The 27,047-nt window shown below is 45.9% G+C and overlaps 1 protein-coding gene across 9 annotated transcripts in view; it reads left to right on the top strand.

Moving 5' to 3' along the window:
* Nucleotides 1-25,844, top strand: part of LOC135005292 (phosphatidylinositol 3,4,5-trisphosphate 3-phosphatase TPTE2-like) — a 295,357-nt gene extending 269,513 nt beyond the window's left edge. For all 9 annotated transcript variants that reach the window (XM_063951927.1, XM_063951919.1, XM_063951920.1 and 6 more), the window contains 6 exons: nucleotides 3,731-3,811; nucleotides 5,456-5,561; nucleotides 6,178-6,275; nucleotides 6,944-7,039; nucleotides 15,057-15,127; nucleotides 23,503-25,844. In XM_063951927.1, the coding sequence (XP_063807997.1) occupies nucleotides 3,731-3,811; nucleotides 5,456-5,561; nucleotides 6,178-6,275; nucleotides 6,944-7,039; nucleotides 15,057-15,127; nucleotides 23,503-23,623 (573 nt within the window). In that variant the 3' untranslated portion in view covers nucleotides 23,624-25,844. The remainder of the gene's footprint in view (nucleotides 1-3,730; nucleotides 3,812-5,455; nucleotides 5,562-6,177; nucleotides 6,276-6,943; nucleotides 7,040-15,056; nucleotides 15,128-23,502) is intronic.
* Nucleotides 25,845-27,047: the final 1,203 nt, after the last annotated feature.

Raw genomic sequence — 27,047 nt, 5'->3', positions numbered from 1 at the left:
TTCATGCATATACGCCATAGAAACATTGAATTACATATATCAGAGCAGAATAGTATCAAATCAATTTAAGTCTCCAGTGGCAAATGTCATAGACCAGGTTGGTGTAGAAAATATACACATCAGGTCCCCAGGTATATTTCCCTTAGACAGACCCAATTAATATAGTATAGAAAAGACATGATAATAACTGTCCATTTCTGGGCTGTTATTAATAAAACTGTCCAGGCAAGTACTATATTGTGTACTAGCTGGGATACCTGCCCAGGTTGAAGAATGGATATTCATTTATTGTGTGTTCTAGAACCAGATACTTAAGTGGCTTAGGTGGGTCCAAAAGTGCTGGGAGTTTCACCTTGCCCCCACAGCAACACATACCAGGTGCTTGTCTGCCCCATGTCTTAGCACTACAGTGCATCACAGAGACACAATATTTACCTTAGGGTGCATCTTATACTGGATATTTGCATCATAGTGAAATGCAGCATGTTCAAAGTCTTGCCATGGTTTTAATCTGAGAACTGCAGTTCTTGCAGCATTAGCAGGATGTCAAATTAGTGTTGCTGCTGGAGACTCCATGGATCTCGAGGCTGCAGTTTGTACAGCATTGGCTGACTGGCGGATTTGCATTGCAGCTGGGGACTCCATGGCCCTGGACAGAAAAATAGAATTTGACAGCAGATAAGAACCTCTTGGCACATCTAGTGTGCCCGTTCTTTACCCTTTGGTAACCTCAACCCTAACCACTTAACTGGCATGGTCAGATCACGCGCCGCCCCACTGTGTCCCCCAGTTTTTGACGATGATCTCCGTTCTGCATATGTGCATAATATAATATTTAAATATTTTAAAATTACTTTTCTTCTTCGGTGTCCATAGTCTCCACAGGGTTTATATTTAATTTAAAAATAATAAAAAACAACCATATGAACAGTTTTGAAGGGAAAAATTGTCAGTTAAGTGGTTAAACTGTAGTAATTTGTGCAGCCTTGAGTGACTGATGTGTTTGTCTTGCAGCTGCTGACTCCATGGGACTAATTTAGATCTGATTGCAGCAGCAAAATTGTTAGCTAATGGGCAAAACCATGGGGGTAGTTCTGAGTTGATCGCAGCAGGAACTTTCTTAGCAGTTGGGCAAAACCATGTGCACTGCAGGGGGGGAGGGGCAAATATAACATGTGCAGAGAGAGTTAGATTTGGGTGGGCTCTTTTGTTTCTGTGCAGGGTAAATACTGGCTGCTTCATTTTTACACTGCAATGTAGATTGCAGATTGAACTCACCACATCCAAATCTATGTCTCTCTGCACATGTTATATCTGCCTCCCCTGCAGTGCACATGGGGGGTAATTCCAAGTTGATCGCAGCAGGACATTTTTTAGCAGTTGGGCAAAACCATGTGCACTGCAGGGGAGGCAGGTATAACATGTGCAGAGAGAGATAGATTTGGATGTGGTGAGTTCAATCTGCAATCTAAATTGCAGTGTAAAAATAAAGCAGCCAGTATTTACCCTGCACAGAAACAAAATAACCCCCCCAAATCTAACTCTCTCTGCAAATGTTATATCTGCCCCCCCTGCAGTGCACATGGTTTTGCCCAACTGCTAACAAAGTTCCTGCTGCGATCAACTCAGAATTACCCCCCATCTGCACTGAAGGTGGGGAAGATATAACATTTGCAGAGAGAGTTAGATTTGGGTGGGTTATATTGTTTCTGTGCAGGGTAAATACTGGCTGCTTTATTTTTACACTGCAATCTAGATTTCAGTTTGAACACACCCCACTCAAATCTAACTCTCTCTGCACATGTTATATCTGCCCCCCCCCCCCCCCCCAGTGCACATGGTTTTGGCTAACTGCTAACAAATTTACTGCTGCGATCAGATCTGTATTAGGAATTTAGGACCCATGTCCCTTGAGGCTGTATGTCTGGCAGCATCAGCTGACATGTTTGTCTTGCAGCTGGGGACTCCATGGCCCTGGATGCTGCATGTCTAGCAGCATCAGCAGATTGGTGAGCTAGCCTTGCATTGAGTGATTCTCTATCTCGGGTGGCTGCTTGTCTCTCTTTTTGAGCTTCCAAGTGTACTGTACTTGTACTTCCTCTGAAGTCTCCTCACGTCTTGCCACTCTTTTACTTCTAGCAGCTGAGTAGCTGTGACCCAGACTAGATAATTTTGCTTGGTGGCATGGCTTTTCTGAAACTTACTGTGGTTGTGCTTTAACAGTAAATGGTCCTAAAAAGCACCACACTTTTGAAGGCTGATATGTGAAACTACTGAAAGACATATCTGCAGATCAATTGATGTGCAGATATACTGTATCTATAGCCGGATTGGGCAATGTGTTGTGTATAGACACTACCTGATCCATCGTGACTGATGTCACACACAGTTCAGCCGTCAATCACTGCCGGCTGCTGCAGTATGTGTACGCCGTACACACACAACGATGCACCAATATATCTGTAGATATATTGGTCATCGTGTGTGCTGCAGAGCCGACGCAATATGTCTGTGAACAACGGCGTTCACAGACATATCGTTGGTACACAATGGGCGACAGTCAAGCGATATATCAGCTGTTTAATAGAATTACGATATATTGGCCAGTGTGTACCCAGGTTAAGTAACCTTAGTTTGAATGTAGTATACTAAAGGGGAAAGCTTTGAGAAGGAACACAGAAGTCATTCACACCTGGATAACAATGCAAATTAGGAGTAAATGACAGTGCGGGCTGGCATATTATCTGTTTGGAATGAGATATATCAGGAGTAGACTGACCTACAGAATAGAAATCAGTATAGCTTCCAAAATCACTGTTGTTTCAGAAATCTCTGCAGAACAGAAATCATTGCAGAACAGGAATCTCTGCAGAACAGAAATCATTGCGGACCAACATTGGCGAGCATGGCTAGTAACTGTAAGTGCAGGTGCAGTGTGACAGTTGATCCTCTTACTCACTGCTCTTTGGAGCTCTGTCTGCCCTCCACTGGTACATATCAGCCGGTGCCTTCAGATCAGTGCTGGTTTTTTTTCGGCACTGGGAGACAGCCTGAGCTAAGTTGCTTAAACAAAAATTTTAATTCAGAGACTCCACGACTTAGTTGGTGACCAACATGTAGACACCCAAGACCCTGACAAAGTTCGAACCTAGACAAAAACCGAATCCTGGTCAAACTGCACCAAATTTGGTGGAGCTAGGTACAAAACTCTGGCCGTGCATAACCATTTACTGCTACTACTATGACGTCACATCTTCTGGCTTCAACCAGGTACATTTACCACTGCTGTTCCTGGAGTAAATCAGGGGCATATACTACTATTATAGAGCTGGTTTCAACCTGTGATATGACCAGTTCTGCACTTCTGATTTAAACACCAATTCCGAGCATGAGCTCCTCCATGTATACAGTCTGTTATAATATCACATATGCATGTGTGTAGGGTTCAGTTAATCAATACATGTGAATTATTGTAGTTCATTTATTTATGACCATGTAAAAGTGCAGTCCTGCAGTGCAAATGCTATTTAATGACATCATATGCCTTCATTTGTACAGATGCCCTCATTTCTACAGGTAAACTGTGTGTGTACCAAACTAGTTGCTCAGTGCATATTTACTGTATGCCTTGATTTTCAATGAATCAGAATTTTTCCATTGTAGATCCCATGATGGACTATTATTCATAATTAGAAAGTACAAAGTCTTCAGTGACTTTTTTTTTTCTTAGGAAAGTTTGGATTACTTCGGTGAGCGAAGGACTGATACATCCGTCAGCACCAAGTTTCAAGGTGTGGAAACACCGTCTCAGGTTAGTCCTGTGGTGTTGATCATTTTAATATGAATGTTTTGCTGCTGGGACTATCAGAGAGTTATAGGCACTGTTAGTACAGAACAGTCATATTTCACCTACATTATATGTTTTAAGAATATAAGATTGTATATTAAGTTGTAAATTGCTAATTATTATTTCAGTGGTGGCTGGGGAATTGAATCATGAATGTGTGTTTTTTTTTTCCTGTGAGGGCCAATGTGTGCAGTTTTTTTCCTGTAGGGATGATTCATTCCTGGAATTGAGATTTTTTTCAATCCCGGGATTACAAAAATGGGATGGGATTGATTTCCCTAGATAGGATCATAAATGTTCTCAGTGCAGCCTTGGCCCCATCCTGCCAGAAGACCTCAACTGTTTTATATATTTTGTTAAAAAAATTAACTGTATATTATATTAATAATCTCTGTAGCAGACAATTGTGCACTACAATAAAGAGTACACTTTAAAGTTTCCCTCTTACATATTTTACTTTGGCCTTGACTATGGGTCTATATTTCCTAGTCCAAAGTTTGCCAAACTCAGTCCTCAAGGTACCCTAACAGTCCAGTTTTAAGGATAGCCATGCTTGTGCACAGATAGTATAATCAAACTGATTGAGGTTTCACCTGTGCTTAAACAGGAATATCCTTTAAACCTGGACTGTTAGGGTGCATTGTGGACTGAGTTTGGGAATTACTGGTCTAGTCATTTTTGGTTACACTAACGGTCACTGCGTAACATGCTGTGCAGTCCTGATTTTCATCCAATTGCGGACAAAACCTGCATGGCCTAGAGATCAGGTCAGATTTGGGGCATGGCTGGGTAATTTGGCTTTGTGGTCGGGGCAGAACGGAGTAGTGGTTGAGGAGGATCTGTGCCAGGACCATGTATGTATTGTTGTGCTTTGTAATGTTGGCAGGTACTGTAGCAGTCAAGTTAACGCATTTCTGGTTCTGACCATATTCGTCTTCAGCAGACCATACATTACAGCATGATTGGGTGATGATTTTATAGTTTGCAGTAGTTAATGTAGACATGACTGTTATTTTATAAACTATGTAGACAAAAGTGATTGGACAATGACAGCAAATAGACCAACAAGATTTTATTGACGTCCGCACTTTGTAGGTCCACCACCTGCAGAGATTACTACAGACACCCTTCTTGGCAAACTGTCCTACAGCAGGCAGTATGTTTCGCCATTCCGCCTTAAGTACAGTGACCAACCGTGACACTGAAGAAGTTTGAGTCGGTTTACCCATCGCTCCAATTTATCCCAGAGGTTCTCAATGGGGTGAAGATCTGGACTTTGAGCTGGTCAGTCTTTCCGGGTTACCGAATTCTGTATTCCAGTCCAGCGTCGCCCTGGAAACATGGAGATCCTATGATGATCCCTTTTCAAACTCGGTTAGCTCCTTCCGGCAAGCCATTTTGCTAGCAAATGATCTAATCAGTGCCCCTCTACCTGTTATATACCTTCACGAACATGTGTCTGTGACCAGAGCACACCATTTTGCTTGCACTGGTGTCTAATCGCTTTTGTCAACATAGTGTAGATAATGGGAATTGTCCCGCTTTTTTGCCATTTATGTATTTAACATTTTGTTTTATTTCTTATGTGTTTGCTCTGTTGCATTTCAGAGCAGATATGTCGGTTACTATGAAATTGTTAAGAACAAGTACAATTTACAGCTCCCACCAGAGAAACAGCTCCGAGTCCGAAGCATTAGAATCCATTCAATTGAAGGTAATATCAGTTCTCAACATTCTGGAATAAATAAAACATTAATAAGAAAACAGCTTAAGTGTCTTGACAGTATATTCTGGCATTGATACAATGATGAGCATTATGTTCCCATTATATTCTACCGAACCGTTATATAGATAGACCTCTGCAAAATGGTTACTTTGAAGAAGAGGTTCAGAGAAACATGAAAATAATTATTTCCATCGCAAGTATCGTCCGTTCTGCCAATATTGCCATAGCAGCTCTGTGTTTGAATCACAGCTTTATTACTTGGGATTGACATGAACAGTTACAATCCCAGTCTCAGAGAGCCTGCGTCTCTATAACTGGGGCTCATTAGTGTACGGTAGATGTCTCTGCTTAGAATGGGAATCGATGTAAAGCCTCTGGCGGTTTATTTGTGAATGCTCATTAAGGAGCATTGTAACAGTATCCCATTGTATCCCTTCCCATTGTTTCATAGATACCTTAGTGTTATACACTGATCTTCTCTTGGAACCAGATTGCTTTGCACAGTGGATTTATACCAATTTTCAGATATTTTCGTGCATGATGTTGGTCATTATAAGAGTGAAATTATACAATTTACTTTTTCAATTTTTTTTTTATGATATAGGTGTAGGTAAAAGCAATGGAAGTGATATGAAAGTCCAGATAATCTCTGCAAAACAAGTGGTATTTCAGTGTGTTTGTGAGACACAAGACAACTGCAAGGTACAGTAAAAGGGGGAATAGCAACAAATAGCATGTTGGCTGCATCTCTCTGTCTGTGAAATGGGCATTTCTGGGGGGCAAGAGATGTACGAAAAAGAACCATCTTGCATGTGACTCGGAATCAAGCCATTAGGGCAGGCTTGGCCAACCTGTGGCTCTCCAGCTGTTGCAAAACTACAAGTCCCAGCATGCCCTGCTACAGTTCTGCTATTAGGAAATGATAAAATTGTGGCAGGACATGCTGGAATGTGTAGTTTCACAACAGCTATAGAAAGCCACAGGTTGGCCAGGCCCACATTAGGGTATGTCAGGACCTGTAATAATGCAATATGTGTAGTAAGCATTTAGGGATGCCATGCATACTGTATATGTAGTGTGTATAATACCTATGTAGAGGTTACACATGGAATTGATAGATGATACTTTGGAATAGAAATGATACAAATTTATTTTGTGCATTTGTTGCGTATTAGATTAAAGTAATATATACTGTATTATACTACAGTGTAAATGCATATGAAGAATAACCTGTGCCAGCATTTTATTGGCGGAAAGTACAAGTAACTATTTCGAACCCCCATGTGTCAGTGAATATACTCTGTATTAAATGCACATTGAACAGTAGACTCCATTGAAGCCCTGTGTAAAGCGATCTTCTTGTCCCTCAGCTATTCTTTGATCCTGGGAACAATTCAACAGTAATTAGCTTGGAAGGCTGTCCGCTCATCTCTGGAGACATCAAGATCAGATTTGAGTCTAGTGCTGTGAGTATTCATATATTTATATCTTTTTCCTACTCTGTGTTTTCCATCAGCATTGCCCAATTATTATGCTTTATCAGTAGACTGAAAATATGTTTTATAAAATGGACATTGGTTATATTCACAAATACATACAGTATGTGCATTTCACAGGAGCCTATCTCAATTGTGTATGTACAGTACGAGGGTGGCTCACTAAGTAAGGTAACAAGACCTCTCATGTGTGTAATGTTCTCTGTCTCATTCTAATTCCCCACCAGGCCAGAGCAGGTAGACCACTGCTTCCCTTCACGGCCATTAGACTGCGCCTCATATCAGTATTATTTATTTATTTATTACCAGTACCTTTTCCATTTAATTATTGCAATCCTTGTAACACTGATTAAAATATGCTGCTGAGTTCTTGTTTAATTGTGTTTTTACTATTCCTAGTGGGATTATGACATGTGGATTAATATGACTGCCTAGTCTTTATACCAGGGATGGGGAACCTTCTGCCCTCCAGCTGTTGTTGAACTACACATTCCAGCATGCCCTGCAACAGTTTTAGCATGGCCAAATAGCAAAACTGTAGCAAGGCATTCTGGTATGTGTAGTTCAACAACAGCTGGAGGGTCAAAGGTTCCCCACCCCTGCTTTATACCATGCTTAGTATTTATATTGTTGCATCATGTATTGCTTTTCTGTACTGTAGTGAAATATAAACAGATTGAGCAATAGACAGGAATTCTGTCGTTAGGATGTTAGAACACGTGCGTGCATACTCTAATGCATTGGTCTTCAACCTGCGGCCCTCCAGCTGCTGTTGAACTACACATCCCAGCATGCCCTGCCTCAGTTTTAACATACCTTAATAGCAAAACTGGCAGAGCATGCTGGGGTGTGTAGTTCCACAGCTGTTGGAGGGCTGCTGCATGCTCTAATGCATCAGAAATAGGTCATAACATGAAAGACAATTTTATACACAGCCCGATGTTCAATTCCCAGTAAGGGATCTATTTTTATGCATGTTGGATTCTTTCCGACGGAAAGGATCCGACAATGCAGTATTCAATTTGCGGCCAAATCCGATTTTGGCTGTTCTCGACAAAGTCAATCCGACTTCACCGCTGGGCCCTGTAGATCATTCGCCCCCAGAGCTACCACCACTGCATCATTAATGTTATGAATTGTAAATATTATGCATCAGTGCAGTCATTTCAACATTTCTCTTACATCCCAGAGGATGCTGGGGACTCCAAAAGGACCATGGGGTATAGACGGGATCCGCAGGAGCTTGGGCACACTAAAAATACTTTGACTGGGTGTGAACTGGCTCCTCCCTCTATGCCCCTCCCCCAGACCTCAGTTAGACTTTGTGCCCAGGAGTGACTGGACACACACTAGGGGAGCTCTACTGAGTTTCTCTAGAAAGACTTTTGTTAGGTTTTTTATTTTCAGGGAGACCTGCTGGCTACAGGCTCCCTGCATCATGGGAGTGAGGGGAGAGAAGCAGACCTATTTCTTCTTATTCAAGGGCTCTGCTTCTTAGGCTACTGGACACCATTAGCTCCAGAGGGTTCGATCACTTGGTTCGCCTAGCTGCTTGTTCCCGGAGCCGTGCCGTCACCCCCCTCACAGAAGCCAGAAGAAAGAAGCTGAGTGAGTATTAGAAGAACCGAAGACTTCAGTGACGGCAGAAGACTTCAGTAACGAGGTACAGCGCAGCGGTAGCGCTGCGCTCCATGCTCCCACACACATCACCAACGGCCCTCGCAGGGTGCAGGGCGCTGGGGGGAGCGCCCTGGGCGGCAGTTACTGTGGTCATCCAGTGGTGGTAGATTCCCAAGAGAATTTTTATGGCGTATCCTTTCCCCTCTGATGACAGGGAAAAATGGGAGTCGTCTCCGAATGTCGACAAGGCTCTATCCCGTTTGTCCAAGAAGGTGGCGCTTCCGTCCCCTGACACGGCAGCTCTCAAGGATCTGGCGGATCGCAAACTGGAGACGTCCTTGAAGGCCATTTTCGTTAATACTGGTGCATTGCTCAGACCTGCTGTGGCGTCGGTATGGGTGAGTAGTGCTATTGCTAAATGGCCTGATAATTTAGCTTCTGATATGGATACCCTTGATAACGATAATATTCTTTTGACTCTTGGTTATATCAAGGACGCTGCAGGTTACCTAAAGGATGCGGCGAGAGATGTTGGCCTCTTGGGATCAAGAGTCAATGCCATGGCGGTCTCGGCCAGGAGGGCGCTGTGGATCGATCAATGGAATTCTGATGCCGACTCCAAGAAAAATATGGAAGCTCTCCCCTTCAAAGGTAGTGTCTTGTTTGGTGACGGTCTGGCTGACCTGGTGTCCACCGCTTCTGCGGGTAGGTCATCTTTTCTTCCTTATGTTCCCGCACAACAGAAAAAGGGGCATCATCAACAGATGCAGTCCTTTCGGCCTAATAAATACAAACGAGGTAGGGGCTCGTCCTTCCTCGCTTCGAAGGGTAGAGGAAGGGGAAAGAAGTCGCCTGCAGGTTCAGGCACCCAGGAACAAAAGTCCTCCCCCGCCTCTACCAAGTCCACTGCATGACGCTGGGGCTCCCTTGCGGGAGTCCGTGCCGGTGGGGGGCCGTCTCCGAATCTTCAGTCAGGTCTGGGTTCAATCGGCCCTGGATCCTTGGGTCTTAGACATAGTGTCCCAAGGGTACAAGCTGGAGTTTCAGGAGATGCCCCCCCGCCGCTTTTTCGTATCGGCCTTGCCAGTTTCTCTTCCAGAAAGAGAAGTAGTAAATGCTGAAATACAAAAGTTGTGTCAACAGAGGGTCATTGTTCCCGTTCCCCCGTCTCAACAGGGGGAAGGCTTCTATTCGAGCCTCTTTGTCGTACCGAAGCCGGACGGTTCGGTCAGACCGATTCTGAACCTAAAATCCCTCAATCCATACTTGAAAACTTTCAAGTTCAAGATGGAATCTCTTCGAGCTGTGATCTCCAGACTAGAAGGGGGGGATTTTATGGCCCGATTTATCCTCCGCATCAGGCCTTCCTGAGATTTGCAGTACAGGATTGTCATTACCAATTTCAGACGTTGCCGTTTGGGCTTTCCACGGCCCCGAGGGTCTTCACCAAGGTTATGGCAGAAATGATGGTACTCCTTCGCAAGCGAGGCGTCACAATTATCCCGTACTTGGACGATCTCCTAATAAAGGCGAGGTCACAGGAACAATTGTCAAAGAATGTGGAACTTTCCCTGACGGTTCTGCAACATCACGGTTGGATTTTAAATTTGCCAAAGTCTCAGTTAATTCCGACGACTCGGCTGCCCTTCCTGGGCATGATCCTAGACACGAAGCTTCAGAGAGTCTTTCTTCCGGAGGACAAAGCTCTAGAAATACAGACCATGGTCAAGGAGCTTTTGAGACCGACAGGAGTGTCGATTCATCAATGCACTCGAGTGCTAGGGAAGATGGTGGTGGCTTACGAGGCCATTCCGTTTGGCAGGTTTCATGCCAGGGTGTTTCAGTGGGACCTACTGGACAAATGGTCCGGGGCTCACCTACACATGCACCGGAAAATAAGTCTATCTTCCAGGGCCAGGATCTCTCTCCTGTGGTGGCTGCAAAGGTCTCACCTTCTAGAGGGATGCCGTTTCGGAATCCAGGACTGGGTCCTGCTGACCACGGATGCAAGTCTCCGAGGCTGGGGCGCAGGGAAGAAGTTTCCAGGGAAAATGGTCAAGCCAGGAATCTTCTCTCCACATAAATGTTCTCGAGTTAAGAGCCATTTACAACAGCCTCCTGCAAGCGAAGAGTTTTCTTCAGAGTCTTCCTGTCCTGATCCAGTCGGACAACATCACAGCGGTGGCGTACGTAAACCGCCAAGGCGGAACAAGGAGCAGGGCGGCAATGGCGGATGCCACGAGAATTCTTCGCTGGGCGGAACAGCACGTAAGCACTCTGTCAGCAGTCTTCCCCCCGGGCATCGACAACTGGGAAGCAGACTTTCTCAGCAGACACGATCTCCATCCAGGAGAGTGGGTTCTTCATCAAGTATTTGCATAAGTAACAAGGCGTTTGGGAACTCCTCTGATAGACAAGATGGTGTCTCGCCTCAACAAGAAACTTCCGAAGTATTGTTCCAGGTCAAGGGAACCCCAAGCCTGTGGTAACTCCGTGGGTGTTTCAGTCGGTGTATGTTTTCCCTCCGCTTCCTCTCATTCCAAAGGTGCTGAGGATTCATAAGACGAACAAGGATTCCGGCAATATTCGTCGCTCCAGATTGGCCACGGAGGGCCTGGTATCCGGATCTTCAGGAATTATTAGTGGAAGATCCCTGGCCGCTTCCTCTAAGAGAGGACCTGTTACTGCTGGGGCCCTGCCTGTTTCCGGACTTACCGCGGCTGCGTTTGACGGCGTGGAAGTTGAACGCCAGATTTTAGCTCGATAGGGTATTCCCGGGGAAGCCATTCCCACTCTCCTTAAGGCTAGGAAGGAGGTCACGGCGAAGCATTATCACCATATTTGGAGAAAATATGTGTCGTGGTGTGAGTCCAAAGCAGCTCCTGCGGAGGAGTTTCATTTGGGTCGTTTCCTCCATTTTTTTGCAGGCAGGCGTGGATGCGGGCCTGAATTTGGGTTCCATCAAAGTGCAGATTTCGGCCTTATCTATTTTCTTTCAAAAGGAATTGGCCGTCCTTCCTGAGGTTCAGACTTTTGTGAAGGGAGTGCTGCATATCCATCCTCCCTTTGTGCCGCCTGTGGCGCCGTGGGATCTTGAAGTGGTGTTGCAGTTTCTTATGTCCCACTGGTTTGAGCCTTTACGTAAGGTTGAGTTAAAGTTTCTCACTTGGAAAGTGGTCATGCTTTTGGCTCTGGTGTCTGCCAGGTGAGTGTCTGAGTTGGCCTTGTCTCACAAGAGCCCTTATTTGATCTTCCATGCGGATAGAGCAGAATTGAGGACTCGGCAACAATTTCTGCCGAAGGTGGTCTCTTCGTTTCACATTAACCAACCTATTGTGGTGCCTGTGGCTACGGATGCTGTGGCGGTCCTTAAATCTCTTGATGTTGTAAGAGCTTTGAAAATTTATGTCGCCAGGACGGCTCTTACTCGGAAGACAGAGGCTCTGTTTGTCCTGTATGCTTCCAACAAGATTGGAAATCCTGCTTCTAAGCAAACTATTGCTCGCTGGATTTGTAATATGATTCAGCAAGCTCATTCTTCAGTTGGATTGCCGTTGCCGAAGTCAGTGAAGGCCCATTCTACCAGGAAGGTGGGCTCATCTTGGGTGGCTGCCCGAGGGGTCTCAGCAATTCAACTTTGCCGAGCAGCTACGTGGTCGGGTTCAAACACTTTTGCTAAGTTCTACAAGTTTGATACCCTGGCTGATGAGGACCTCATGTTTGCTCAATCGGTGCTGCAGAGTCGTCCGCACTCTCCCGCCCGGTCTGGAGCTTTGGTATAGACCCCATGGTCCTTTTGGAGTCCCCAGCATCCTCTAGGACGTAAGAGAAAATAGGATTTCAATACCTACCGGTAAATCCTTTTCTCCTAGTCCGTAGAGGATGCTGGGCGCCCATCCCAGTGCGGACTGTTCCTTGCAGTTAGGTTGATACTGGTTATTTTTGGTTACACGTGGTTGTGTATCAGTTTGGTTCAGCTTGTTGCTGTTAGTTCATACTGTTATCTGGTTTCAGGCTACTCCAGTTGTACGGTGTGTTTGTGGTGTGGGCTGGTGTGTTTCTTGCCCTTAGTTTAACAAAAATCCTTTCCTCGAAATGTCCGTCTCTCCTGGGCACAGTTCCTATAACTGAGGTCTGGGTGAGGGGCATAGAGGGAGGAGCCAGTTCACACCCAGTCAGGGGCGGATTGGGAACAAAAAGCGGCCCTGGAAAAATTTGTACTAGTGGCCCCACATGGGCAGCACCAGAGGTGTAAGGTCTAGCCATGGGCCATGGCAGCAGCACCCTCCTTCCAAGACTTTCCAGATAGTGGGCATGTCCAGCATCAAAGGGGGAGTTAAAAAGAAATAAAATTAAATATTATGAGCACATTATATGATACACCTTCAGAATTTAGGAAACTATATAATTCTTTAGAAAGATATATTTTCTTGCTTATTACACCAACCGTATCCCAGTCACTATTCACTCAATCTTATATGTCAGCCAAGCAGGCAGACAGAGCATACACTAGATCATCTGCAATCACAGGCTAAGTGGCAAAGTAATTTTCATATATGCAAATTATTTTGCATCTTATTCATTATGTCTATAAAAATGACATGTCCTCAAACATAACAGGCCCCACGGGTGCGTCGGCCCGCCGGGAATCTTCCCTGTAAACCCTATGCCCAATCCGCCTCTGCACCCAGTCAAAGTCTTTTTAGTGTGCCCAAGCTCCTGCAGATCCCGTCTATACCCCATGGTCCTTTTGGAGTCCCCAGCATCCTCTACGGACTAGGAGAAAAGGATAGACCGGTAGGTATTAAAATCCTATTTTTATCACTGATGTGTCATTAAGGTGTATTGGCAAGTGTGTCACAACATCACTGGAAAAAACACACAATGGCCTGATTCAGAGCACATGCAATGCTAATGTTCCAGGAGTTGAGCTAACGTTTGCTACTGCATGTACGTGAAAATCCCCAAAAACTTGAATGGAGCATGCATTACATACTGTGTGTGCATAGTGGTACAGTTGTGATTGAGATGCACAGTGTCACAACTGTCTTGTAAAAGTGGGCCTAATTCAGACCTGATCGCTAGCAGGCGATTTTTGCACTGCTGCGATCAGATAGTCACCGCCTACAGGGGGAGTGTATTTTCGCTGTGCAAGTGTGCAAACGCAGGTGTAGCAGAGCTGAACAAACAGATTTTGTGCAGTCTCTGCGCAGCCCAGGACTTACTCAGCCGCTGCGATCACATAAGTCTGCCCGGGACCGGAATTGACGTCGGGAACCCTCTATGCAAACGCATGGACACGCCTACGTTTTTCCAGACACTCCCTGAAAACGGTCAGTTGACACCCACAAACGCCTACTTCCTGTCAGTCTCCTCGCGAACGCCCGTGCGAACGGATCCGTCGCACAAATCCATCACTGAGCGGCGATCCGCTTTGTACCCGTGCGACGCTCCTGCGCATTGCGGTGCATGTGCAGTTTGGACCTGATCGCCTGCTGTGCGAAAACGCACAGCAGCGATCAGGTCTGAATTACCCGCAGTGTTCTGTGTTCCGGGACGGTGACTGGGAGGTGGATAAACAGATGCACAGAGAGAGTCCGTCTTATGGGCATGTTATGGAAGTTTTGCAGGCGTGTCGCTAATGTGTTTACTTACACAGACACTTCTTTGTTCACATAGGAGGCCATACTTGGATGGAAAATCTATAGATGCCATAGGACTGGTGCGACCAGTGGTGGTGTCTAAAGGGGCATACACATGGTGCGATTCTGCCTATGTGGCAGATTTGCGCTATGCGATTTCCCTTGATCACCCCAAGCCAAAATCCACCAATATTGACTATACACACGGTCGCTGGACGATTTTTGCTATGGTTAATATTGAACATACAGTGTACTAGATTGTACACTTTCTAATCAAAATTTACCTGCCTGTACAGTCTATTTTTACTTGCGATATCTACGCCGCTGGAGCGCGCATCGGCATCGCAAGCTGTATACACACGGTGCGATATACACTATGTTTACTACCGATATGGACTATATAGTCCAAATCAGTAGATAAATCGCAGCATGTGTATGCCCCATCAGACGCACCAGGCAGTATTACAACATCTGCAGTGGGCGTCTCTGTCCTTGCACATTGAGCCGCATGGCTGTACACTAGGGAAGGACTTTGTAGCAGCATTTATATAAAGTTGCACATGGGCAGCAACCAAAAGCTGCGGCCGCGTCTACATCCACCTCTGAATCAGGCCCAATGACACAGATTATCTTCACACATGGAATAGATTAGCAAACAATATTTCAGCTTTCATCGTCTGATTATCTATTTCTTGTTATAAAATGTTCACACTCTATGTTTTTAGGGTCTACCTAAAGGCTATGATGATTGTCCATTCTATTTCTGGTTCAACACTTCATTCATAGAAAATAATAGGTAAGGAATCCATATGTATTGTGGCACATGCTTATTGATGAAGGCTGTTAGATGTTTCTGAAGTTAGACATCGCATAAGCTCATTATATTATTCTGGTTACCTTTAGAAGGGAATTCTTAGGGGGCATTTCAGTTAGCAGTAATGGCGGTGAGGTGCTGGTGAACCAATCAGAGAGCCAGCACATAGCGGCCACCAATATCACCCCATTGTGGTACACAGGAAAATGTGAGATGGTAGAGATGGAGCCCTCCTCATCTATCCCTTTACTAGGATTAACTGAGCCAGGGCAGTCGGACTTAGAGGCTAATTCAGGTAGGGTTGCAAATCGCGATCCAACCGGAATTTTTACGATCACCCAACGGGCACATGCGCAGCGCCCATCCTGCGCATGCATCCGCCCTTTCTGCAGGGGGGGGGGCTGCAGAAAATGCGATCGCCTCTGCCTGTCACGGGCCGGGGGTGGGGGTGGGGGGGGGGACGGGCAACGCTCCATTTCCAGGGAGGAGACGGAGCATTTTGCGGGGGCGGTGTGGCGCAAATGGGGGACGGAGTCGGACGAACGGGGCATGTCGTGGGCATGGTCACGGCGGCTGCGTGACGTCACAAGCAGCCTTCGTGATCAGGGAGAAGGCGGTGGGTCTCCTGCGGGCGCAGCTAAACTGCGCCAGCAGGAAGCTTCCAGTATTTCTGCTAACGAGCAGAAATTACGATCACTCGCAATTTCTGCTTGTTGAAGGGGGGGGGGGGGGGGGGAGGCTCTGGTCAGCATGCTGGTCGGCCTTGCCAAGCGATGGGCGGCCCCCAGCATGCTAGGAAAAGGATAGCAGATTCTGCTGATTGGCAGAATTTGCTATCCTTACTGACGTAGCCCCTTAATCCCCTGCTGTAATGACTTAATCCCCTGCTGTATTGTTCTCTCTGTATTGTATTGCAGCTGAGAACAATAGATGAAAGGCTTATGCTAATCAGCCTTGGTGCACCTAGGTGCAGCAGAGAAGCCTAAAAGAGCGAGGCTCCATCTGTACACAGGGAAATGCCTGCTATATTGAGGATGTAACCGCACATTCCCAAGAATGGAATTGTCGTCTTAAAGAGACTCTTAATAACGCAGTGTCAGTCGGACACTCCAAGATCTAATCTTATATGAAAAGCACCCTTGCTTATTTCTCTAACGTCCTAGTGGATACTGGGGAATGTACTTTAGTACCGTGGGGTATAGATCAGGTCCATTGGAGCCTGGCACTTTAAGAAATAATTAGTGTGTGCTGGCTCCTCCCCTCTATGCCCCTCCTAGCAGATTTAGGGGGACATTTACTAAGCAGTGATAAGAGCGGAGAAGTGAGCCAGTGGAGAAGTGCCCATGGCAACCAATCAGCACTGAAGTAACATCTATAATTTCCATACTATAAAATTATACAGAGCTGCTGATTGTTTGATGGGGCACCTTCTCCACTGGCTCACTTCTCCGCTCTTATCACTGCTTAGTAAATGTCCCGGCAGTTTAGAAAAATGTGCCCAAGGAGCTGGGTGCATTCTCTGAAGCTCCAGAGAGTTTTCTTCAGACTTTGGGGGACATTTACTATGCAGTGATAAGAGCAGAGAAGTGAGCCAGTGGAGAAGTAGCCCCATCAACCAATCAGCAGCTCTGTATCATTTTATAGTATGCAAATTATAGATGTTACTTCAGTGCTGATTGGTTGCCATGGGCACTTCTCCAGTGGCTCACTTCTCCGCTGTTATCACTGCTTAGTAAATGTCCACATTTATGCTAGCTTGTTTTATTTCAGGCAGCACTGGTTGGCAACCAGTCTGCCTGCGTCGTGGGACTTAGGAAGGGGGGGGATCGAACCAACTTAATATAGAGTTAATGGTTCGTATCCCCTCTGACAGGACACTAAGCTCCTGAGGTGCTGTTTCTCACACTCCCAGAGTGTGAGCCCATGCCGGCAGCATGCCGCCGCCCCTAACAGGTGCCGAAGAATAGACGCGGTGCGGTGAGTATTTACACCGGGGTACTGGTTAGCGGGTTTCATGCCCGTCCGTTCCAGCTGGATCTGCTGGATAAATGGTCAGGGTCTAACCTACACATGCACCAGATGGTAACTCTGTTGCTAAAAGCACGGATTTCCCTGTTTTGGTGGCTACAGATCCCTCACCTTGTGGAGGGTCGGAGTTTCAGTATCCAGTCGTGGATACTGCTGATAACGGATGCCAGCCTCCGAATATGGGGGCTGTGACCCAAGGTCCCAATTCCAGGGAAAGTGGTTGAGTCAGGAATCTGCACTCCCGATAAATGTACTGGAACTCAGGGAAATTTACAATGCTCTCTCGCAGGACTCCTCTCTTCTCCGAAATCAAGCCACCCAGGTACAGTCGGACAACACCACGGTGGTGGCGCACAGAAATCGACAGGGGGGAATAAGAAGCAGGGCTGCAATGCGAGAGGTGTCCAGGATACTCCTCTGGGTGGAGGCAAATGCAAAAGCCATCTCGCCCATCTTCATTCCAGGTGTGGACAATTGGGAAGCGGACTTCCTCAGCAGTCACGACCTTCATCCTGGAGAATGGGTTCTTCACCCTCGAGTATTTCAACAACTGATTTTCCGGTGGGGTTGTCCACAGATAGAACTAATGGCTTCTCGTCTCAACAAGAAGTTCCGTTGTTACTATTCCAGGACAAGGGATCCGCAGGCCGCGGCAAACGACGCTCTGACGGCACCGTGGACTTACCAGTTTGTATACCTGTTTCCACCAATCCCTCTCATTCCCAGAGTTCTAAAACGACTCAAAAGGGGAAGCGTTCAGGCAATTCTGATTGCCCAAAATTGGCCTCAGCAGGCCTGGTATGCAGACCTACTGACAGTGTTTCTGGAGGACCCCTGGCCTCTGCCGCTTCTCGAGGACCTCCTTCAGCAAGGACCGTACGTCTATCCAGACTTACAGCGGCTACGTTTGACGGCTTGGCGGTTGAGAGGGAAATTCCAGCCAGAAAAGATCTCCCCTTTAAGGTTATTTCTACTATGGTCCAGACCAGGAAGGTGATTACGTCAAAACATTACAGGTGTAGACATGGGCCTACGGTTATGCACCATCAAGGTCCAGATTTCGTCTCTCTCCATCTTCTTCCAGAAACAACTTGCTGTGTTGCTAGAAGTACAGACTTTCCTAAAAGGTGTTCTTCATATTCAACCACCCTTCGTGCCTCCCATGGCTCCGTGGGATCTCAAGGTGGTCTTGATTTTTCTCCAGTTGGACTGGTTTGAACCCTTAAACAGGGTGCAGTTAAAATATCTCACTTGGAAGACCGCCATGTTGCTGGCATTAGCCTCTGCAAGACGTGTGTCAGAATTGGGGGCCTTATCCTGTAAGAGTCCATATTTGATATTTCATGTGCATAGGGCAGAGCTCAGGACTCGCCCGCAGTTTTTGCAGAAGGTTGTGTCGGCTCTTCACATGAATCAGCTAATAGTGGTTCAAGTGCTGGCTGACACGTCAGTTGCTCCAAAATCCTTGGATGTGTTAAAATTTACGTAAAGAGGACAGCTCATCACAGGAAATCTGACTCGCTTTTTGTCCTTTATGATGCTACCAAGATTGGTCATCCTGCTTCTAAGCAGTCTTGCTCGTTGACTCAGGTTGACCATTCTACAAGCATATTCTTCAGCAGCTTTACCGCTGCTGAGTTCTATCCAGGCCCACTCCACAAAGTCAGTGGGTTCTTCCTGGGTGGCTTCCCAGGTGTCTCGGCCTTACAGTTGTGCCGGGCAGCTGCTTGGTCTAGTTCGAACACGTTTGTGACGTTCTATGGGTTCGACACCTTGGCCTCAGATTATTATTATTATTATTATTATCCTTTACTTATATGGCACCACAAGGGATCTGCAGCACCCATTACACAGTACATAATCAAATGAGCAAACAAGAAAACAGCACTTACAGACCTTCAGTTTGGTCAAGCGGTTTTGCAGGGATCTCCGCACTCTCCCACCTGTTCTGGGAGCTTTGGGACTTCCCCACGGTACTAAAGTACATTCCCCAGTATCCACTAGGACGTTATTTATTTATTAACAGTTTCTTATATAGCGCAGCAAATTCCGTTGCGCTTTACAATTGGAAATAACAATGATATAACAAAACAATGATATCACAAAACTGGGTAATAACAAACGTCATAGAGGTAGAAAGGCCCTGCTCGCAAGCTTACAATCTATAGGGGAATCTATAGGACGTTAGAGAAAATAGGAATTTAATACCTACCGGTAATTCCTTTTCTCGTAGTCCGTAGTGGATACTCGGCGCCCGCCTCCGTGCTTAGAATTCCTGCTTACAGGGTTGTAAGTGTTCTTGGTTGGGTCTGCTGTTGCTATCTCTGTTCCATGTTGGGTTAGCGTTGCTATCCTTGTCATTGTTAGCGTTGCTCTCCTCTGTTCTGGTTAGCTCTGCTATCAGTTATTGTGGGTATGGGTCGTTGGGTCGACACACATTAGGTCGACCACTAAAGGTCGACATGCACTAGGTCGATAGGGTCGTTAGGTCGACATGTGCAAGGTCGACAGGTGAAAAGGTCTACTTTTTATTTTTTTACTGTTTTTGGTGTCGTTTTCTTCGTACAGTGACAGGGAACCCCAATTAGTGCACCGCGTCCCCTCTCCATGCTTCGGGCAAGGTCCCTTGCTCCACTGCCGCTGCGCTCGGCACAGATTACCGTTCCCATTAGTAGTCCACGTGGATTGTAAAGTATGAAAAAGGTAAACAATCGTGAAAACCGCATGTCGACCTTTTGACCTGTCGACCCTGCACATGTCGACCGAACGACCGCAACCCGTTACGGTTGTGTGTTGGTTCGTTACTTCACCGCTTTTTTATGTATATATTCTTCTCTCTCGGTTTGTCCGTCTTCTCGGGCACAGTTTACTAGACTGAGTCTGCTAGGAGGGGCATAGATGGGAGGAGCCAGCACACACTAATTATTTCTTAAAGTGTCAGGCTCCAAGGGACCCGATCTATACCCCACGGTACTAAAGTACATTTCCCAGTATCTATTACGGACTACGAGAAAAGGAATTACCGGTAGGTATTAAATTCCTATTTGTTGTTACCTCCAACACAGGGGAGGTCCAAGGTGATTAGGTTCTCTCGATTTAGGTCATGAGTGCCCCACCAGTCACTGCACAATGCTACAATTGCATGAGAATTGGTCCCGTCCATTTCTAGGGAAGTGGGAGGGAGGCCTATCTTAGAGTCAGCAAGCATGATTAAAAGGGACATAGACACATTAAATGACAATTAAATATTGCTCCTGTATGTACAGTAATTGGGTTGGGTACAAAATCCCAGCAATCAGGATCCCTGACAATTAGAAGGCCGAGAGTGAAATACTCCCACACAATTGCCTGATCTCATGCCACTGCAGCATCCCCACTGTCTTCCTAGCAACCAAAATGGCTCTGTACTCCCAGAAGCCCACCAAGGAGAGAAGAATGGTGGAGCCAATCGCTATGCACCGCTGGGCGCAAGGCTATAATGGCACCTTTTACCTTCCACAGCCTTCTCCCAGCTAAGCAAACTCACCCCAATAAGCAGAGCGCCAGCAGCGGATACTGCTAGATAACAGTGGGAAGTGGCAGAGACACCCATCACGGACCTGAGCAGCGTCATGAACCAGGACCAGCAATTGTAGCCTGTGGCTGCACTTACCTGACACAGTGCCACCTCGGCAGTCTGATCCAGTGCGGCAGGGCCCCTAGACCATCAAAGCCAGTTCAGTGATCCCCAAAGACAAGAGATAGAGCCTCCTTATCTGACTAACTTCCGCTCCACAAGGCACTGAGTGCTATTGTGAAAAAAAGGAAAAGAAATGTAACTAGAAAGCTAAGCTGACAAAAAAGTGCTTCACTCCTGTGATACTAAACTAAAAACTGGAGATCTAGTGGAAGTGGGAGGGGTTAGGGGGTGGCGTTATTTGTTTTAACTAGTTTAATGCCAAACTCCTACTGCCAGAATCCAACCCAGCTATAAGTACTACTACAGTGTCCCTCAGCTAGATGGTAGAGGAATCAAGAATACTGAAGTAGGTTAGTTTTAACTAAAACAACATGGGTTCGATCACACTTACTTATTTGCTGCCAAAATGTGTAACCAGTCTCATGTTAATGCTGCATTTTAATAAACATTTTAGATCATGATACTGAGAAAGACCCCATAAGAAGGCATTCATCCTATGTATGTTCCATGCATTAGCTGCTGAATAGCGCATTAGTAGTGCATAGGTGTGAACAAGCCCAAAATGATACAAGTATTTAAAAGTCACTGAGCAGTTTTATGATCATATAATTGAATGAGGCCACAGGCCACAGATATCTGAGGTAGCTTATAATGCCCATAATAATCTGCAATAGAGATACATCCTTTATAATACACTGGTTCTCCTAATTCAGTGTTTGTCATATGAACTCACAAATTATAAACAGTGGCATCAGAATAACTTCCCATTTATGTTATGTTTTACTAGCGTCATCATGTACTGTGCTGTGTATACATACAACATAATGATATAACAGAAGTTTGGGACGTGAATGTGCCAGGAAAATAATTAGAAACTGTTATATAATTAGTCAGGCAGAAATGTCGTCTGTTCTGTGGGGTTTATTCAGGTTCGTTATGCACTCAAAAAAGCACACTAATGGGGAAGACCATGTTACACTGCAGGGGGGGGCAGATGTAACATGTGCAGAGAGAGTTAGATTTGGGTGGGTCATATTGTTTCTGTGCAGGGTAAATACTGGCTGCTTTTTTTTTTACACTGCAATTTAGATTTCAGATTGAACACACCACACCCAAGCTAACTCTCTCTGCACATGTTATGTCTGCCCCCCCTGCAATGCACATGGTTTTGCCCATTTAGTGTTCTTTTTTTGGTTTGCTAACAAACCTTAGTAAGGCCCAGTGTATTTTATACCTGACAAAGTTGTAGCTGTCTCTACTAAGCATTAGTACTGTCAGCAGTGTCACATTGGGGCATAAAGGGCCCACTGGGGGCAGGAAGTGGTAGGGGCCCATGCTTAAGGGGTGTGGCCAGCCACCACAGAGACTTGACCAACCAGTATAGAGTACATAGCATGCAGACAACATGGATACTACAGAGCATAGTCTGTTCATCCATGTTCCTGCGTTACAAGGTAACTGATCCTGTAATAAAGTAACAATGTATAGTTCCAATGCACTGTCTGAAACCTGATATTAGAAAAGGAGGTGGGGCTCTGAGACAGTAGGGCCCACTAGGGATTTCCCCTGTACCCTTGTTGGCCAGTCAAACCCCAAATACTGTTAAGCTAGGTTGAGAATGATACCATAGCACCACATACCTCATAAATGGGTGTGGTATGCGTGACCGGCGGTCAGGAGACCGCCAGTCAGCATACCGACGCCGAGATCCTGGTAGCGGAATCCCGATGGGGGGTGGCGAGTGCAGCAAGACCCTTGTGGCCTCGCTGCGCTGTGGGTTCTATTCCTGCTCTATGGGTGTCGTGGACACCCACGAGTGGGAATAGTCCCTGTTGGTCGGCATGCCGACCATTGGGATTGTGAGGGGGCGGGATGTAGGGGGAGGTTATGTGACCGTCGGTCTCCTGACCGCCGATCACATAACTACATCCCCTCATAAATGGCGTAGAACTATTCACAGTTTCACCTTGGGGATCGATATGCGATTCCGGCAGTCACAATACCGATGCCAGCATCCCGATGGTCACGATCCCAACAGGGGAGAGGTAAGTATTATACCCCCCCCCCCAACCCTCCGTTACTGCAGATTAACTCTAACCTTCCCCCTTAGTGCCTAAACCTAACCCCTCCTTTCCAGAGCCTAACTGTTACCCTCCCCCCTTAGTGCCTAAACCTAACACCCCCCCACACACACACACCCAGTGGTACCTAACCCTAAGCCCCCCTCCCCGCAGCCTAACCTATCCCCACCCTTCCACCCATTAAACCCTTAACCCCCCCACCCACCCTTTCCCGGGTGGCACCTAAACCTATCCCCTCTCCCCGCAACCAAACCCTAACTCTCCCGGCTATACTTACCTCTCAGGGATACGGTGTCGATGTTCCGTGGGTGTCGGGATTCCGGCGGCGGTATTTCAGCTGCCAGGATCCTGACAGCAGGGATCTTTAATGGAAATCTCACCTCGCACTACAGACATAAGTAGTGGAAATCTGCATTCCTCTATTTTGTTTTCCTATGTAAATCAGAATAATTGAGAAACAATGACATGCTGACTCTTTCTTGTGTTGTGCTGAAGGTTTTTGTTGTGTTGTTGTTTCTGTGTAATCTTCAGTTATGCACAAATAGTTTACGCTCTGACCTCTATTTCAGGCTTTATCTGTCAAAAAATGAGCTGGACAATCCTCACAAGGAGAAATCTGGAAAACTGTACAAGGAAAATTTTGCAGTGGAGCTAAACTTTGAAGGGTCACAAGATGTCCGGACGACATGAGTGTGCGCACCTCACTGTGACAAATGAAAGTGCCTGAACGTTGCCAATGTGCCATATTCTTTTGTTTTTTTAAACATTTTAAACTATTTTTTTATACTGTTGTGTATATATAATACTATTGTTATACAGTCCTGTGCATGTCTATCTTGTTGTGTTTGAGTAGTAAACCCTGGTTAGATTTTGTGAAATGAGTGAACATGTTGCACTGTTTTGTTTGTTGATGATAACACCCATTGAATTTGTTTCCAGTAATACATATTTGAAGCTGCGAGTCAGTCAGTGCTCATTCCCGCCAGTCCCAGTTTTCTGAGGACCATCCTGGCTTTTGTTGGAACAATCTATGCACTTTCTTAGTGTTTGTTTTCCTACTATTGAATTTCTGTGGTGCATCAGGATTAGCACCTAGGTTGCCTTTTATATTCTCACCACATTTCAAGTAGAGATTTGCGGGATCAGATTTATTTGGACCTCAAAAGTGGCATCTTATTGGCTATCAGCTTTCGCATGCTGTGGATAGCCAATAAGATAAATCCGAACTTGCGCTATTTTGGCGGGGGAAAAAACAAGTAAATCCGAACCCGCACATCTCTAATTTCAAGTGACCTGTTCTATTTATATTACCCGCATTGTATAAGTTGTGTACAAAAATTTCTTGTTACTCTGAATTTACAGTACAGGAGGGTTATTGAAACACAATACAGTATATTTGTGTTCTAGTCATGTCATGATAGGTGAGGCCACCTTTCTCCATCTCCAGTACATTACATATTATTAGGCGGGGGGATTAGTCCATTCTTCTAAAGAGGACAGATGGAGAAGTTGCTTATAGCAACCAATCAGGTTCTACTGTAGCTACTATTTATACACTGTACTTCAACTTAGCGACTGTTACTTGCTCTGCTCAGGAAGATGCAGCTGATGGGCGGGGCTGGGTGCTTTGCATTATTAAGCCCCCACCCCCTTATGGTGAATTTTAAGGGAGTCCACTAGAAGAGTGGGTGGACCTTCAACATACCACCCACTTTCCAATGAATTGTGGGGTCCATGAAAAGGTGATGAGTCCAAAATAAAATGATTCTCATAAAATCGCATATTGTCCAATCCACAGTGGCACCGAGAGGGGGGTAGCGGGTACTCTTTACCCGGGCCTGTTGGAGGAGCCAGACGGGGGCCCAGGTCCTGCTGCCCCTTCATTCAGGCCACACTTCAGGTAGCAGGGAGAGAGAGGACTGCTACTGCAGCAGCCTCTCTCCCCAGCCTGGTACGCAATGCTGTGTGCTGGGGAGAGTGCCAGCTGCAGCAGCAGTCAGTCCCCTCTCCCCCTGCATGGGAGAGCAGTCGCACCTGCACCCACATGATGCCACCCACTGGATCTGCACCGGCGCCCCTCTAGGCGGCACGCACGGGCACTACGCACCCACATGTAAGGTATAGTTTCGAAGGAGGGGGTCTGGCCACACCCCCTCCCTGTACCGGGGCCCAGCAGAGCTGTCTGTGCCCCTGCCCACCCCCAGACTTGTGCTCAATTCATTAGCATGTGGGTGGGATGCAGGATGACCACCCTCCGTTCTGGAGGTCCCAGGGACTTTCCAAAAATTTGGAAGTCTCCTGGTCCCTCTGGGGGGATCAGTATGGGATGCCGGCATACATGATGCCTAATGTCAGTATACCGACATCAGCATCCCGTGCGCCGGAAGGCCGGCAGGGGGGTGAGCGGAACAAAGCCCCTTGCGGGCTTGGTGCGCTCGCCACGAGCTTTGCTCACCACAGGTTCTACTCTCCCTCTATGGGTGTCGTGGACACCCACAGAGGGGGAATCACCTACTTTGCCGGGATCCCGGCGTCAGTATTGAGAGAACCGGGTTACCAACCGGCGGTGTTTTTATTGTATACCCCTCTGGAAGAGCAGATCAGCATAATGTACTTAATAAATTATAGTCACAAGCTGATTGGTTGCCATGGGCAACTTCTGCACTTGTCCTCTTTAAAAGGTTTGATACATCTCATCCTATGTGCAATGACGCAGTCATTCCTTTTATTTTCCATGACAATTTCACCTACCTTACTATTCTATCTGGCATAGGCTATAAGTGTTGACATACAACTTCGAGAAACGTGTTTACCACTGAGTTTACTAGTAGAATAACATTTCTGTCATCTCTATGTGCCCTCTGCTTGTACAACACTATATTACATAAAAACAGTGTTCTTCTCCGTACAACCGGCCTGTTATGTAATCTTGCATTGAAAAGAATTTGTCAAAGTGAAATGTGTTTTGGTTTGGTAGAAGAAAGCGTGTGTTTTACCTGCTCAATAATAATGTTTTGACTTTAACTTACAGATATCGGTGATTGTTTATTTTTATTTTTTCGAATTCTATTTGTCATAACACTTCCATGGCAGGTCATTGTGGAGAGCTGATTTATAACGTGTCTCCAGGGTTAGTAGAGATTTGACCTTTCTAAAGGTGATAGCCCTTGTTGATTGGTGTACACAAATCTGCTTTAGTAATGCATCAAATGTTTTCATTTCTTTTATTTTTTGGAAAACAATATAGATATGAGGAAGTTGAATGACACGTGCTCTCTTTATATAATTTTGGTATGCTGAACTTTGGTTGGAATCAGTCTTCAAACCTGCATACACAATAACTTTGTCATAACTATACTATATAATTATTCTACCTGTCTACAGTAGAGATGAGCGAGTTCGGTTCGTCGAGATCCGAACCCCCCCGAACTTCACGTGGTTTACACGGGTCCGAGGCAGCCTCGGTTTTTCCCGCCTTACACGCAAAACCCGAATGGGGGAAAACGTCATCATCCCGCTGTCGGATTCTCGCGAGATTCGGATTCCATATAAAGAGCCGCGCGTCGCCGCCATTTTCACTCGTGCATTGTCGAGATAGCGAGAGGACGTGGCTACGTTCTCTGCCTGAATAGCCCAATATCAGCTAAATCTCAGCTCAATATCTGTGTTCAGTATCAGTGCTGCATTGTGCTGACCAGTATATATATATAGTAGTACAGTACAGTAGTCTATTGCTGTATTTGCTGCCCAGTGTCTGTTCTATTATCCTGAACAGTGCTCAGTATCTGTGCTCATTATTATCATTGCTGCATTGTGGTGACCAGTATATGGTATTACAGTTCAGTAGTCCATTGCTGTTTTTTTCTGCTCCGTGTCAGTTCTATTATCCTAAACAGTGCTCAATATCTGTGCTCATTATTATCATTGCTGCATTGTGGTGACCACTGACCAGTATATAGTAGTACAGTACAGTAATCCAGTACTGTTCTCGCTGCCCAGTGTCAGTTCTATTATCCTGAACAGTGCTCAATATCTGTGCTCAGTATCAGTGCTGCATTGTGGTGACCTAAAGTCCAGTGTCTTGTGCTGCATCTTGCTGCTGTAGGGTGCTGTG

The sequence above is a fragment of the Pseudophryne corroboree genome, chromosome 2 (genome assembly GCF_028390025.1).
Source record: "Pseudophryne corroboree isolate aPseCor3 chromosome 2, aPseCor3.hap2, whole genome shotgun sequence".
NCBI classification, from domain to species: Eukaryota; Metazoa; Chordata; class Amphibia; order Anura; family Myobatrachidae; genus Pseudophryne; species Pseudophryne corroboree.
Note: the sequence above shows the minus strand (reverse complement) of the source record. Positions and strands in the feature narration are given on the sequence as shown.